This window comes from Chaetodon auriga, chromosome 5 (assembly GCF_051107435.1).
Source record: "Chaetodon auriga isolate fChaAug3 chromosome 5, fChaAug3.hap1, whole genome shotgun sequence".
In the NCBI taxonomy this organism is placed as follows: domain Eukaryota; kingdom Metazoa; phylum Chordata; class Actinopteri; order Chaetodontiformes; family Chaetodontidae; genus Chaetodon; species Chaetodon auriga.
The window spans coordinates 5,429,766-5,445,376 of record NC_135078.1 but is presented as its reverse complement, the minus strand read 5'-3'; the positions used below and the strand labels follow the sequence as shown (position 1 = coordinate 5,445,376).

Sequence of the window (15,611 nt, the reverse complement as noted above, 5' to 3'; positions counted from 1 at the left end):
ATCATGGGGTGAGGGGAGATGAAATTGATAAAATCGGCAGCAGTGGCAGCTTTTGCACAAGCAATGCATAAATACAGTGTTAAAATGATTCACATTAATGTTTAGTCACTGGTATGATATGAGAGGCCTTTGGTTCTATTTTAGCAGCTCAAAGAAATATGATATCTGGAGCAAAGGTGACGAGTCAACCCTGAGTGCCACCGAGCTGCCAGACCAGGCTAACTGTGTGCCTGTAAATCATTCCTGTGCTCGTTTCAACCCTCTCTAACCTGTTGTATCACAGTAATTACGATGGTGTCTGACAAGCGTCTTGCCAAACCTCCATGGCGCTCAGAGTTTACAATGATTTGCAAAGAGTGGATGTTTGACTCTAGGAGGCTGTTTTCACATTCATCTGCTGACCTGTGCTCACCTGAAATCTGTCTTTAAGGGCATTATCAGTAGTTCTTTTGCTTTGCTCTAATTCAGGGACTAATTTGATTCCACTGTTGCATTTTCCCCTTAGTTTGTTTGTGTTCACATGGCAACGTTCAAGAGCGGTCCAGCAGCGTTAAACAAATGCATTGCATGAGCCAGTTTTTCTCTCATCAGTCAGAAATATTACAGGGAAAATCAGCTTCAAAACACTTCCTCCTCTTTGTTTATTTCTTCTTCATTATGGAGCTCCAGTTTCACGCTAATTGTCTTAATTTCCTTTATGTGGTTTATATGCCAGTGTTCATTAAATGAACAAAATATCCAGTTCCAAAAAGCATCTTGACTGAGACTAGAAAACAATGTCCTGATGCATCTCGTTAGAAGACATGGGGCCTCAAGAGCTCGCTGTTGGAGATGACGGGTGCTTACATCACACACTCGCACAGCGATTGTTCTCCAGACGGCACATCAGGTAAACCTGATTAGATGATCTTTAGTCATAAATCAATGCACAAGTCAGTTGTTTCAGATGGTACCTTTGATTGACTAGGAGTGGAGGCGAGCTGAGCTGAGACCACACTCTGTAGGGGGTCTTGGCCCACTTGTTTTGCCCCACATCGGAGAGTGATTGCTGTGTTCACGTATACCCAAACAAACTGAACGGGGGGGGGTTGCTTCAAAATAACTGTTGCAAAGGGAGCTCGGTGTGAATAGATCAGAATAAAGAAGCAGGATTTTATAACACCACAATGAACAGACTGCAGTGAAATAAGAGCAGTCTTTTGCCCAGAAGATAAACTTGAATGAACAATGTTTGCATAGTCATAGATTCTGTATGTTCAGTGAGGGAGAATGAGTAATGATGTAATTTAAGAATTTCTTACAAAGTGATTGAACTTTTGAACTTTTTTTGTGGAAAAAAACAAATCTGCCAGAAATGATTATTTGTGTCTTATTTATGTCTTTCAATCTGTCTGGAGGGAATCTTTAAAGAGTTGTGATATGTGGATTTATTGTGGGGGGGCCCCACCTCCTGAGGCAAAAATAGTTGAAAATATAATTCAGCTATTGTACTGTACTAAATTGCTAACTATGCTTCTTCTAAATGGCCCATTGGAGAGTGCACATAAAAAGATGAATCATAGAGATACAGGTTTCCTGCATGAAGGAAAATAACCCAAATCAAAGGAAGCAGAGGACAACGCTGTAAACTAAAGGAGAAGAGGAGTCGTTTAATACACAGCAGAAGATCAAACTTTGACCCTGCACACTAAGAAGACTAGTAAGAATAAAATCTCAGTGCTCCTCGTAGTTTAGAAATGTGCATTCGGTTCAGCTCTCTGGCTGAGCTCTTTAAATCTCTAATTGAAAGAAATGACAATTTACAGTCATGTCTGTATTTGGTTACTTAAGGGAATGATTAAACAGCCTCTTTTATCTATAAAATCAAGGCAAAATTACAAAGACGGACGGCTGCCTTTCAGCACACATCCTCAATCCACTGTAGCTTGATAAACAATTTAAGTCCGCCAGGTGGGCATACAGGTCTCTGTCCACATTACGCTCTTCATATAAATCAGATTCTGCTTTGGTGTTACACTTGAGACGAGGTTTGCCTGAGTGCTGTCAGACTCAAGGTTTTTATTTATACTGCTGGCTAAGAGAGAGAGTCAGAGAGAGTAAAGGCCATGGGAAGGTTAGTGAGCTAACATGAGCGTGAAAAAATGAGCTAAATGGGAATCATAGTTCTCATGTTAGACCTGAGGAGAACTGATTTATAAAGAATTGAGCAGGCTCAGGTGGAACTGAATGAGCCAAGGTTTATCCACTATTAGCAGTGATGACGCCGAACGTTGACGACTGAAACGTTTCTGATGGAAAGCTGAAAAGCAAAATTGTTAAAAACAATAAAAAGTGTGCTTGAACCTATTTATTCACACTTGCGCTGTCCTATTTGTTGCTCTGTAAAGCACTTGTTAAACTGCTGTTGAGAAGCATGCAGGTATTCCTCATCGTGGTAGTTGTAGTAATAGTAGGAATGCAAAATGAATGGCGGAGTGAGGCTTCAATCAAATCTAATTTCTTTTCTTCCCTATTCGTTTGCCTTTCAGCAGAGGATGAACACAAATGCCCTATGATGTGCATTCAATTTATTCACTACAAAGCACAAAAAGCTTCCGTGCTTTTCCCCCATGCTCTCTCATTTACACTGAATACAAACAGCATCCTCCTACATTTGCTGTCAATTCAAAAGTAATTAACAGCATTTGTTGACTGTTTGAATAGCTGTTCCAAAGAGACTCACATCTTTTTGAAGTCGCACACGCTGTACTCAGGCCAGTCGATGTAGCACACCACCCGGTCGGGGAGCTGGTCTGTGGTGGAGTAGTAGTACTGAGGGAAGGCCAGGAGCAGAGCCAGCACCCAGATCACTCCCACCACCACCTTGGTCTCTGTAGATGACATGCGCTGCTGCAGAGGGTGGATGATGGCCATGTACCTGCAGGGGTGAAGGGGAGAAGACAAAGGGAGAGGATGCTGAGCAACACCTGAGCCTTAACGTTAGTCATGCTAGTCACTGACATAATGCAGCTTGTATGATCACTCATTAATTAGCACTTTGCTAATCAGAAACATTTTTCATCAGCACTGATGCTGATGAAAAATGTTATGCATGTAAGTATGCATCAGTATCCATCTAAAATCTACACATAATTAGTGTCAACTGACGATTAGAAGAATAGTTTGAAATACGCTTATTCATGATTTTGTTGGGAGCTGGATGAGAATTGATATAATGCTCATTAGTGTATCTGTTCTGTTAAAATGAAGCTACAGCCGGAAAGTTCAGCTTAGCATAGATACTGGAAACAGCTAGCCTGGCTCTGTCCAAAGGTAGACTGCATCCAACCAAGACATAGTCCTGCACATAACCCCCCATGAATCCATAATTTTATCAATTTCACACTCTGGTTGTCAACACCTCAGATTAAAGGCAAGTGTCAGCCCTTCAACCGTATCGTCACTGTTTCGGTGCAGCACAAAGCTAACACAAGAAATTATGTGACTATCCAAATGTTTTCTCATCGCTTAAGAATGGTCTTTTCTGTGGTAGATATGAATATAGAATAAATTCATGTTATTCAAAGAAAGAGAATTTGTGTTTATTCAGTGTATTTTTACCATATGGTGTCCATTAACTGGTGTTCACATTTACTCACCTTGTGCATTATATCAGAGTAAAAAATATCGCATGCATAACGACTGCAGTCATTTAGATTCAAAAATGTGACCCCAATCTGTCACAGTAACTGTAGCTGTAGCAGAGTTGCCAGATTACTCATATAATGCTCAGAAATTGGTTTAAAGATTAAAAATACAAACCAAACTGCAGCTCACTGTAAATCATCTCTAAACGAGTGAATGAGTATGAAAGTGTGTTCAGTTGTTCACCTAGAGGCAGACTGGAGGAGAGGATTAAGAGTTGTACAGATGGAGGATTCATTGTTCAGCGTGTGATCACAAGTTATTTAGGTCCTTGTAGGGAAAGTGTAAAAAACGCTCATTTGTTTAAGAGTCATAAACTTAAAATAGAGCTCCTGATCTCACACTGCACACTGAACGACAACCTGCAGGATCTGCTCATTCACACACTTTCGCCCACGCACCTGCATGTCAAACATTTTAGAGGATCCTTCTTTTTCTAAGTGTAATAATCAAAGAACACAGTAAGCTTTGATTTGCCAAAAGTCACACCGATAAGAAAGACAAAGTTCCATGGATACATTTTTTTTGGATGTGCACATGCTCATAAAAGTGTGCTCTCTGGAGAAAAACTACTGGCATGAATAACATGACAAAGGCTGCTATGAAGGAGAATTCTCCTCAAACGATTCCCCTCACCATTTGAATAATCGTTTCACATTGTCATAATCATGCTCCTAATCGGACAGACGATGGAGCATTTAAAATAACTTAAAATGACCCCGGACATCATTAACGCTGAGCCTCGATAGGAAATTGGTTTAAAACACTTTTGCAGGCAGAATCCATTTCCCTTCAGTGAAATATAACACTTCAGAACATGTGGCGAAGGTCATTGCCACTTCACCTCATTTTTTTAACCCTATGCATTGATTTTTGACTGAAGTTCATCAGAGATTTAGTTGAAATGATTTACTTTGATTTAAATCTCTTAAACATTGTTTGTTCTTCCTAATTCTTCATTAACCCGGAAGCTATATTTATCCAACAAAGGGATTCAAAATCATTTCTCACATCTATACTTCATATATGAAAAACCCTGCACTCTAACATTATTATGGCAGACTGTATACACTCTGAATATGTGTACTGCATAATGTATATTCATTTCTACAGATCATTAACACCAGTGTTATTAATTTTTTTTGGCTCTCTTTTAAGCAAAACTCTCCAGTGAAAGCCGTTGTGAGCCAAAGAGGTCTAATTAAAGGCTTAATCCCACTAATAACCAAAATGAATCTGCTAAATGGACGCTCTCCTTCTAATTATATCAGAGACAAGAGGAGGCCTTTGAAATCAAACGCTCCCAGCGGTCTCCTGAAAAAGGGAGATCACGGCCTCGGCTTTGCTTTGGCTCAACTTCAGACAGTGCTAGCAGCCATGAGGCTTTTCTTCATGTAGGTGAGTCACAGTCGGGCCGTTGATGTCAGAATCAAACACACACCTGCAGAGGACAGCAGCCTGCTCGCTCACCAGCCCAAATCATCATCAACCCCTGCTGGCATGCAAGCATTGTCCTCAGATTTAATGCATCCTGGGAGTCAGACCAGACAACAATAGAGGTTTCATCACAGAATTCTTTCATCATTCGTCCACAATGATGCAAGAATCTCACCTGTTCACGTGGGTTCCATATGGAACCTAATGTCATTCCATTTGAGAGATGTGTTTCAGAAAAGGAACACAGACCCTGTTAGGATTTGCTTTTTGTCTTCTCCCAGTGTTTTCTCTTTCCCTTTTTCCCTTGTGTTCCCCTGTCTGTCTGAGACTGGGCGGGTCTTCCCTGTGTTCTGCTGCTCCGCCTAATTACCTGCACACCTGAGGTGTGTTAGAGCCTGAGTGCTGGCAGTACTTAGGAGAGGCTCTCTGGATTCGTCCTGATCTCCACCATGTGACCATCCTGTTCCTCCTGTGAGTAATCAACCAAGAAAACCTTTGACAGCCCTGCCATTTAGAACAGTCCTGGAGTTTTCCAGTGGATCTTTTGTTGCACTTTGGGATTTAATGCTTCTGTTTTTGCTCTTCGTTTCAGTGTTCTCAGTGTCCCGCTCGGTGTGTCTCTCAGCCTCAGTTAACAGCGTAGTTCTTTGTTATTTCCACTCAGTTTTGAGTGCGCCTTTTGTTCCTCCTTTTTGTAAATAAATTAATTTTTGTTTTTGTGACATTGCCTCTGTATTGGTCTGCTCATTTGAGTCCTGAAATATAACTTAATTAAAGAAAAACCTTAACAGACCCTTTGTTCAAAGTCAGAAGAATAACCTCATGAAACAGAAAGAAAAGAATCAAATATCTGCCTACCAGCACTTCTAAACGTCACTAATTAACATGTTATATCTTGTTTGTGTAGTACGTACAAAAACCAATGGGTAAACACAAACAAACACAGCAAGCAGGCAAATTCACAAAATGCTGAACAATTAGTTGAAAATAGTTAAATGAACAAAAGCGCAACAGGGAGATTCTGCTAAAACTGACTTTCCCCAGCTGAAAAGTCAGAACTCTGTCAGTCCACTCAGGGTTGTGGAGCTGCGTTCCAGAGTAATGTTTCTCTTACCTCACAAAGGATTTTCTAATGAGACTGGCTTGCAGAGAGCGCAGACAGTTTTATTTTAGCCATTAAAGCATTAAGGTTAATCTTCTGCAGCTGGTATAATCTGCTGCAAGTGATGTTTGTCATTTCAACTGGCAAAAACGACAGTCAGCACCAGCTAAAAAGAGCCTAAGAGTATTGGGTACTGGGTTTTGTGCTAAATCCTAATGGCACTGTGCTTATAGAGCTGCGGCTCTGACGGTGATTGCAGAGTTGGTGTTTCAGTTCCTGGCTCCTTCTGTCTACATGTCGAAGTGTCCTTAAGCAAGAACCCCTGAACCACTGAACCCCAAAATTACTCATCAGTTGTATGCGTGAATGTGTGAAGGACTTCTTCACAGCTCTAAAATAGTGGACCTGATCTCCAACAGATGTGTGGAAAACCAACCAGAACCTATAGGCAGCAGCATGATGATGATGAATTAAAATGCAGCCACGCTCGAAGAGAGCAGGAATATAACAATTTCTTAAGCATGAATGTAAAGTTATAGAAAATAACTCCAAAAATAATTTGTCTGATCACCAAGATTCTGTAGCCCACTGTGTGATAGATACACAGAAGACAGTAATTTTCCAGGCAGTATATTTGTATAAGCCTGAACTATTTTGTCCCGCAGTGATTATGGCGTACTTGCTGTAATGACTTTGCACATTTATGGCTTTATATAGGGTTGTCGCCAACTGGGGTGGGAACTTGATTTCATGGAACACCAAGGGGAAAATGAAAGTACTAGTTAAATAGCTAAGAACCCCTGAGGGGGGCAACAGTGGGAACCCAATTTTGAGTTAATGTGAAAAGCTTTAAGTTAGTTCTACCAAATACTATGAATTACTTGCAAGAGCTTTGTGACCATCTGCTGTGCACATCCAAACCCTGTCCCACTTGTCATCCAATTTCAACATGTTTCAGTTCATTTGCTGAGTTTGATTAACTTTACACCCGGCAAATAGGGGAAAATTTATACTCTAGCTCGTCCGGCGTTGCTCAATATGAACAGATGTTTTATTCGTTGTAGTCAACGTTTCTTCACACATTTAAAAGTGTCAGTGTCAGCACTGTAACGACGCTCTTGCAAAAATCTTTTGCATGCTTAGGCCTGTAGTTTATTTCTCATTCCATCCTGTATTCACTCCTCTCACTCACGATCACTCATAATTTCCTTGCTGTCATTTCCTTGATGTCTCAAGTCTCTTATTTGACACTTCTGGCCTGCCATCTGGAAGCCAAAGCTCCTATTTCTGCTCTGAGGATCAAACATTGAGGTGGGATCTGTGAGAAGCCATGAGCGAGGATATGCTAGAGCAGCCTTCAAAGGAAGTGTTTTACCAGCCAACTCACCCCCTTAATGGATGTCAGTTATTGATTGTACACTGCAGCTGACCGGACTCATCTGATTTCATCCCAAGGTGAAGGCAGATGACAGATTAAAGTCAACTGTATGTTGATATGGTAACATAACTTTAATTTCCCTTGAACATTTAACCTAATAAAATATTTCCAGTGTTCAAAACACAATCATATTCTGGGTTATTAAATAATGAATTCACAATCAGAATATCAATAAATACAAATGCAAATAAGAAATAAATAATATATATGCATTCTGCCAGTAGAAATGCCTCCTGTGCCTCTGAGCAGGACACTGTACATACTGGACTGTACTGTAAACACAGAATGAAGGTTGCTCTTCATGTGCAGGTGTTTGCCAAAAAGGTGACAGGCTACAGAGAGAAAACACTGCTGCTCTGACACTGATAAGTGTGTGTCTTTATTAGTATGAGCACAGTTCACGTATACAGACACAAATTCATCAGCCTCAACAGCTGTCTAAACTGACTGACAGCTGGTCCAGCTGTGATCAGCTGCCGCCATCATGAGAAACAGACGTGGCCTCACAGGAAAGGGTCTCATTGCTTTGAAGACATGCTTCCTCGTCTCTTCTTTCCCCACATTGTTTCCTGGTGTCTCTCCATGCATCCTCAGTGGGACGCACTAAAGGTACAGACACAGAGAATCCAGGGAGGATACATCTGAAAGCTCCACCTGGAGGATGACGTAGTGCCAGTTGTGTGGTGCTTAGTTTTGGCTTGTCCAACACGGTCACAAACTCGCCCTGTCGTATCCATCACAGTCACATAGGATCCATCAACTTGACATCCTTCAATGGATCCAGTGTATTTGTACCTTATGACACAAGTAAAACATGCAAATGTGGGAGACGTGGATACAATTTAAGAGACAAGGGATGTTCCCATTATCTGGTGTTGTCAATTGAGACATCAGCTGTTTTCATCAGCTGGTCAAATCTATCCAATAGCACAACGACACACCTTCACTGGAAGCCTTTCATCTTGCTGCTGTCTTTTTGAATGTGATTCTCTCTTTGTACCTGAGCGTGTTCATGCTGCTGCTATGCTGCTGTCATTTCAGTGCAAAGTGTTCCAAATGTCAAATCAGTTTCTCATTGTCGTAACAAGCTAATGTCCGACTCCTCAGCCTGAGAGGAGAAACGTCTCCTCTGCTCACGCACAGCTTCGTTTGCTGTTCCAGGACATTCTGCTACAGCTGTAATCAGCACCCTGATCACCACCATGCAGTCTCTGGCTAAATTCAAGCTATCCATGTATGCCTTCAGCCCTGGAAAATGCTTCAGCACCTGCTGCATCAGCATCCCTCATCGCTGCATGTCTCGTGTGCAGTTCAACAGTGCTTTACATCCAGTGCGTCAGCCTCTGAAGCTGCAGTTAAATGCAGACCACTGGTCAGTGAGACTATCACCAGTGAGTTCCTGGTAGCTTTCCACACCTGTTGTTACATTGTGATTGCAGAGGTCTGTACCAAACAAGCATGTTTCCTGATGTCGAGAGAGTATGATTTGTAGACTGGGACATCTCTGTAACAATGCTTCATTTATCCTGGTATGTTGTGACACATTTTAACTAAAAAAAAAAAAAAAAAAAAAAAATGCAATTTGCATGTTAAACTTGCATTTTCACAACCTTAAATTGCTACACTGCAAGCAGGGTATTGCTGTCCTCTAGCCATTGCTGGCTAAGCAGAAAAAAGTAGCTGTCCAGGTCAATACTGACCTAACACACAGCAGGGCGGGTTTTGTCTCTGTTTATTCATTCATGGTGCTGCTTTTAATCACTTAACCTCAACAATTTCTGTCTCGTGCTGTTTATTATGTCTCACCTCTAAGCAGATTATGCCATCTTTGTTTATTAAAGCATGGGCTATTTCATTCCTGCTTGATAAGTAAGCATTCTTTAGGGGAAATAACAGACTTTATTCTGAAGGGATTTATGTTGCTGCTGCTCAGGGCGATGCCCGTCTCCCTGTTGAATCTAAGCCCTGAAGGCTTTCTGACATGACTTAATTATCTTCTGTTATGATAAACAATTATCTTTACGTCATTCACTTGTCTCTCCTGACTGAAGTGTCCAAACAACCACTGCTGCAGCTGAGAGGTATTTCATTTTAAGGATTTATCAGCAGAGAACTCGGCTCGCCTGTGTTCCTCTGTCTTTAATTTCACATCTTGGAAAGGACACCTTTGAGACTGTGTTCTCCAGATATCTGTCTGTGGGCAATATCTGATTCCTCTCAGTACGATACCTTCTCACTAGGTGGCAGGCAGCATTGGTAGCTGGTGCTGGATTGCATGGGTGACATACACCTCCAATTATCCACAAAGAGCAACTAAACTGCCATGGCAATGCAGCGGTTCGATATAAACACCATGAGGCTGCTGCACTGTTTTCCAGAAGAGACGTGATTAAGAAGGAAGCAGCTAAAGCGGCAGATGAAATTGCCTGCCTTCAAGCCTGCCAGTGATTTTTTTCCCTTTTTTTTCACCTCAAAATTGCATTTGAAAGTAGGTTGTGGTAATTTGATCATGAATTTGTTTCCTCTGGTTTATTGGCTTCTCAGGGGGTTGTTGTTGTTTTGAAGAAGGTTAGGTGAAATTCCCATCAACAGTTGGGAGGAGATATGCCGGGGGAAGGTGGAAGAGCCTGGGGTGTGTGTGTGTGTGTGTGTGTGTGTGTGTGTGTGTGTGTGTGTGTATGCGTGTTGAGGGATGGGTAATTTGAAATGTTGTCACTGTTGTTTCCATTATTGCTGACATGCATACATATGACTCCTTTGGGCACCTCGGCCTCATCAATAACCAGCAGACACTCCTGTGTCATGGACAAAACCAATATCCACCTCCACCCCATAGCATCACCTCCTCCCTGAGTGTGTGTGTTTGTGTGGGCACACAGAAATGCTCTGGTTAAGCAGTGTGTGTCCACTGTGGAGCAAGATGAGCTTGCTTGTGGAGGTTAGCCTAATCTAATCTATGTGCTGGTGAAGGTGATAATACTAATAATACTACTGATAATAAGAAGAATAATACAAAGACTAGGGCTGTCCCAAGCCGATCCTGTAAATCAGTAACGTGGCAGATGTGGGCACATTTCAGTGGATTGGCTGTATTGGCTGAGATAAAGCTGATCTAAATCCTATCCTTCTCCTCTTGACTGTGTTTTGTCATCTCAGCCTGCTCGTCTTGCACTGTTGCTCTATTACCACAAACTGCTCTACACTGCAAGCAACTCACTGCATATAAGAGTGAAAATTACAGTATGGGAATGTGAAAAATGGTTTGCTTGCACTGGTGGTTGAATCTGTTCTGACATCCAGGTTGGCACAATATTTGTTAAACTCAGCAGGGAGCCTTGTGCAAATCATTCAGACGGCAGCTTCTCATTTTCAGCTGGCACTGATCGTCACTTTCACCAGTTAAAATGACAAATGACTCCGGCAGCAGGTCGTATCAACAGTCCCTAATTGACGTTAATTCCATGAGTAACTTGATGGTTGGACAAAATTAAACTTGGCTGTTGTCCAGTGTGTGTGTTCTCCCTGAGAGTGTGCACTCTGGCAAAGGTTGTTTCTGAGGTGGAGCGAGCATCACTGCGTAACACAGCTGTACCATTCTGAGTGTTTTTGTTCTGTAGCTCACACAACAGGATGAAAGTCTTCACCTACTGATTACTTTACATTAGTTTCAGGAGTTGCACTCTCCCAGTTAAACTTTCATTCATATCATATTGATAATTTAAGCTTATCAGTGTAATAGCTTTGAATCAGGTGTGTCTGGATGTGTTCTGTATTCGGTTGAGTTTTCTGTATTTGCAGTGTGCTTTTGTATTTGGTTACACTTTCTGTATTTGCAGCATTTTGTTTTCTAAATGTTGCACCTGTGTTGCCAAATTGATGAAGATGTTTTCTTCATTTGCTTGAGTTTTGTGTTTTCCTAAATTGCAGTGGAGTGAGCATTCACCGCCACCATAATTATCACTTCATTTTTTGTAAACAATTAAAACAACTGCTTAATGAGATCAAATAAGAACGCTAAATGAAAGAACATCACATCAGTAATAACTGGATCCACCAGTAGGCTAAGTGCCCTGGGACAAGGTACTACCAGTCTCAAAGCCATTTTTCAAACTCTAATCGGGGCTGTTTTTTCAGTGACAGGCGATGACAAGTGTTGATTAGAGTGCTGTTTATTCACTCAGAGGTGACATGGCTCTGAGGCAGCTGTTCAAAATTATCTACATGTGTGACACTGACTCTGATGGATGTGAATTTATAGAAGCACTGACGCTGTCTTTGGAAAGTGAAATTAACAGTGGAAATTTTGATGAGTTCTGGCTCACTTCAGGCAAGAAATCCTCCTGTAAAATGTCTTGTGTTTGCAGTGACCTGACCAGTAAGACAACAAACAGATTCAGCCTTAAAACAGCAGGGACAGAAACACAGAAACAACTCCATACCTCTGAAACACAGATTCCACCTTCATGTGGCACAATTACATGATACCATCAAGCATAATGTGAACACTGGAACTTAAACTGGATCTCAGACATCTGTGACATGAGTGCCAGTGAACTCAAGTTTCTGTTTGGCAGAAGGAGGCATTTCAAAATTTCTATTAAATGAAGAAATGCACATCTGCAACAAGAAAGGCTAAATCTAGTTATTATTAATACAAATTAAAATCCAGCAAAATCCTGGAAGGCAGTGAATTCTCTACAGCACAAATCGTCCCTCTGATTTCCTCCTCTCCCCACAGCTGATGAAATCAGACTATGAAGAGATTTGTGTAGCTTTAATAAACATTTAGCAACTGCTGGTAACGTGTTTGATCAAACCCTCTGTCCACTACTGATTCTGGAGCCCAGGTAATGTCAAGGCCTTCACGTCACAGCTGTTCTCTTGTGGTGGCCTGGCCCAATGCATTATGAGCTATATATGTAAAGAACTTGGTTGACATGGATAAACTTGATGCTGACTTTTTACAGCTTGCTGCACCAATGCATTTTTTAACTTTCACTTTTAACGACTGTTTATGTAACTCCTTTAAATGAAGGCAGTGGAGCAGTCCAAGTTAAAAACTGCAGGTCTATTTCTACATGATCATGCTGAGCAAAAAATTATATTATTATATTATTATTGTAATCTCTAATGAATAGTCCACTTAAATCATTCCTCTCAGTAAATTCTATTCTAAGCATTAACCAATCAAGTTTTAGAGAAAAGCAAAGCACTGTCACTGCCCACCCTTGTTTTAAATGACGTTATTTCAGCTTAGGATGGAGGGAAACCCTGTGCAGCTCCGTTTATTGATCTTTCAAAGGCATTCCCCACAGTCAATCATGCTTTGCTTTTAAAAAGGCTTGACAATATCAAATTTGATGAAATTGCTTATGAATGGTTTCAGAGTTACCTCATGGACAGAGACCAGTGTGTGACCATTGGAAATGTTAAATCAGAATTTGTGCAAATTGCAAAAGGTGTCCCACAGGGCTCTATCGTGGGGCCTGTTCTGTTCTCTTTATATTGATTCATATTTATGTCAATGATACTATTTTGTACTGCATTGCAGACAGTGTACATTCTGCTGTTAAGGTCCTTCAACACTGCTTTGCTGATTTGTAAATTGCAGGCAATAACAATAAATTAGTTCTTCTAAAATATAGTTTATGATAACCTGTATTAAGAATAGTGTAAATACTGAAAGAGTCCCAGAGTACTAGTGTCTTAGAATTTGGATCGAATAGAAGGTCACTTTTAAATATCATGTGACTGCACTGGTGAGCATATTAAGCAAAAAAAATGGTTGCTTCTATCAGAATAAATCACGTTTTCCTCCACACTGTAGAAAGTTTATTGCGGCAACTTTCCTGTCAGTCTCGGATTATGGGGACATCTTATGCACGAATGCTTCAACTCTGAAGTCCTTGGATGCTGTTCACTGCACAAGATTTATTACTTGAGATAATTATAATGCTCATCATTGTGAGCTGTATAAGGTTAGATTTAAGGTTCGATAGCCCTCTCCCTCTCTCTGGGGTGTGATAGATGCAGGATCTAATTTATTTATAAGGCCCTTACTGTTTTTTACTCCCTAACATGCCTTCTGCACTGTCTTTTAATATGGGGACTTTTCAAACAAGCTGAAATGATTGGATTACCTTGCAGGTGCTGGCTGCTCATACTGAACTTAGAAAATCCAGTTTTCTCATTGTTTAACATGGAGGACAATCTAAAATTTACCTCATTTTTGTCCTTGGGACAAGTTAAATTTTTCACCTCCAGCTGTTCGTGTTTGTAGTTGATTAATCTGCTTTAAATTTTAATTTCTTTATTTATTCCTAAGGTTTTATTATTTTAGTGGTTTGGCTTATCATTAATTTTACTTTTTCTTCACATTTTTAACTAAGCTTCCTATTAGTGTTTCTTGGTGTCTATCATCTTTTGTCTGTTTTTTACTTGGCTATATTGTAAATGAGGTCTTTACATTAATGTATGGATTTACAATTTGACTCTTGTTTAATTTTATATTACATGTTTCATATCTCTCTTTTAACATCTTGGGACCATGTTGGAAATAAATCATTTTTAAGTCCACCTGCTTCCTACATGCCCACTTATTTCATTTCCAGTTTTATGACACAGGCCTCCTGTTTTAAGAAGAAGTTTTAAGTCTCAAACCCCAGCGTGATGACATCATCTGGGCTATCTTTTACATTAGCATTAGTAAAATTTTCTGATTTGTACTATTTAATTGTGTCAGGACCACTGGTGCAAATTAACTGTTGAGCTAGCCATTTACACTGATGTTGTGAAATATCTACATGTTATTAAGTGTGAACTGTCATCTATTAATAACCAAATAGCCAATCTTTGGAAATGTCCCTTCAAAGTCACAGATCATATTACACAGCAGTTGTTATGGGCCTGTCATGATGGATTAACTGAGCTTGATGTGAAAATTGGTGGGATACCCTTGAAAGCTAGAGCAGGTAATAAGTAGGTATTTTAGAAGCATTTCTTCTTTGTGTAACAACAGCAATCAATAAATCAAATGCTCTGTGGAAAAAATCTGGTATCTGTGTCTGTTGCATGCCTGTAATAAACCCATGAAGTCATTTGACTCGGCCTGAATGAAATGATTGGATGGCCTGCCTTCCTGTGTGCACTCTGCCTGTGTGCTCATTGCACGTCTTCCACAAGGCTCTGCAGATGTATTGCTAAAGCTGTGTGGATCTGCAGTTTTCCCCTCCTTTTCCCCATTGTGTCTTTCTGTTTCCCTCTGTCTCCTGTTTTTCATGTTTGAGGATGTTTCACTGCAGGGCGTGGCTGACAGGTTGGGTCCAGCCTGCTCCTCTCCTGAGCATACCCACTCACAATTTGACAATCATGACTCACCTGCTGGCAGTACATAAGCACCTGTATTCCATCCAGTATTCTGCAGATCATCAGTTCATCTGTGTGGTAACGACTGAAACCTGAATATACCCCTAAGATTTTTTTAATCTCTGTTTTTCCTGTCTGCTCCTTGACTCTTTTTTGTTTTTGTTTTTTGTGCTCAAGTGCCTTATCCTTACCTCCATCTCCGTGCATGCCCTGTCTGTCTGCATCTACTGAAAGGATTAGATTCAACACTCGTCTGGCCTGTTCCTCCTCAGTCATCTCCGAGCTCTGTGATTCTTCTGGATTTGTCTGGTTGCACGTTCTCCATATATTCATTAAAGTCACCTACTTTTACTGGTCTCCTGTCTTCTCTGTCAGTGTGGCATTTTGGGTCCTTTAAATACCAAAACCTAACAACAGCTTTTGTGAGCTAGTTGGACAAGAATGGCAGAAAAAGTGCAGCTAAAATTTCCCACTACTAACATGCTGGCTGTGAGTCCTAACAGTAGCCATGTCCATTCATTATGATAATGTTAGGTGTTTTCTTACATGCACATAAGACATGAGGTAGTTGGATATGTTAGTGAT

At 40.7% G+C, this 15,611-nt stretch overlaps 1 protein-coding gene across 1 annotated transcript in view; it reads right to left on the bottom strand.

Annotated features, from left to right (window-relative positions):
• tacr1a (tachykinin receptor 1a) overlaps positions 1–15,611 on the bottom strand; it is a 42,041-nt gene that overhangs the window by 18,777 nt on the left and 7,653 nt on the right. Inside the window, exon 2 of the mRNA XM_076731620.1 lies at positions 2,723–2,917. Coding sequence (XP_076587735.1) covers positions 2,723–2,917 — 195 coding nt within the window. The remainder of the gene's footprint in view (positions 1–2,722; positions 2,918–15,611) is intronic.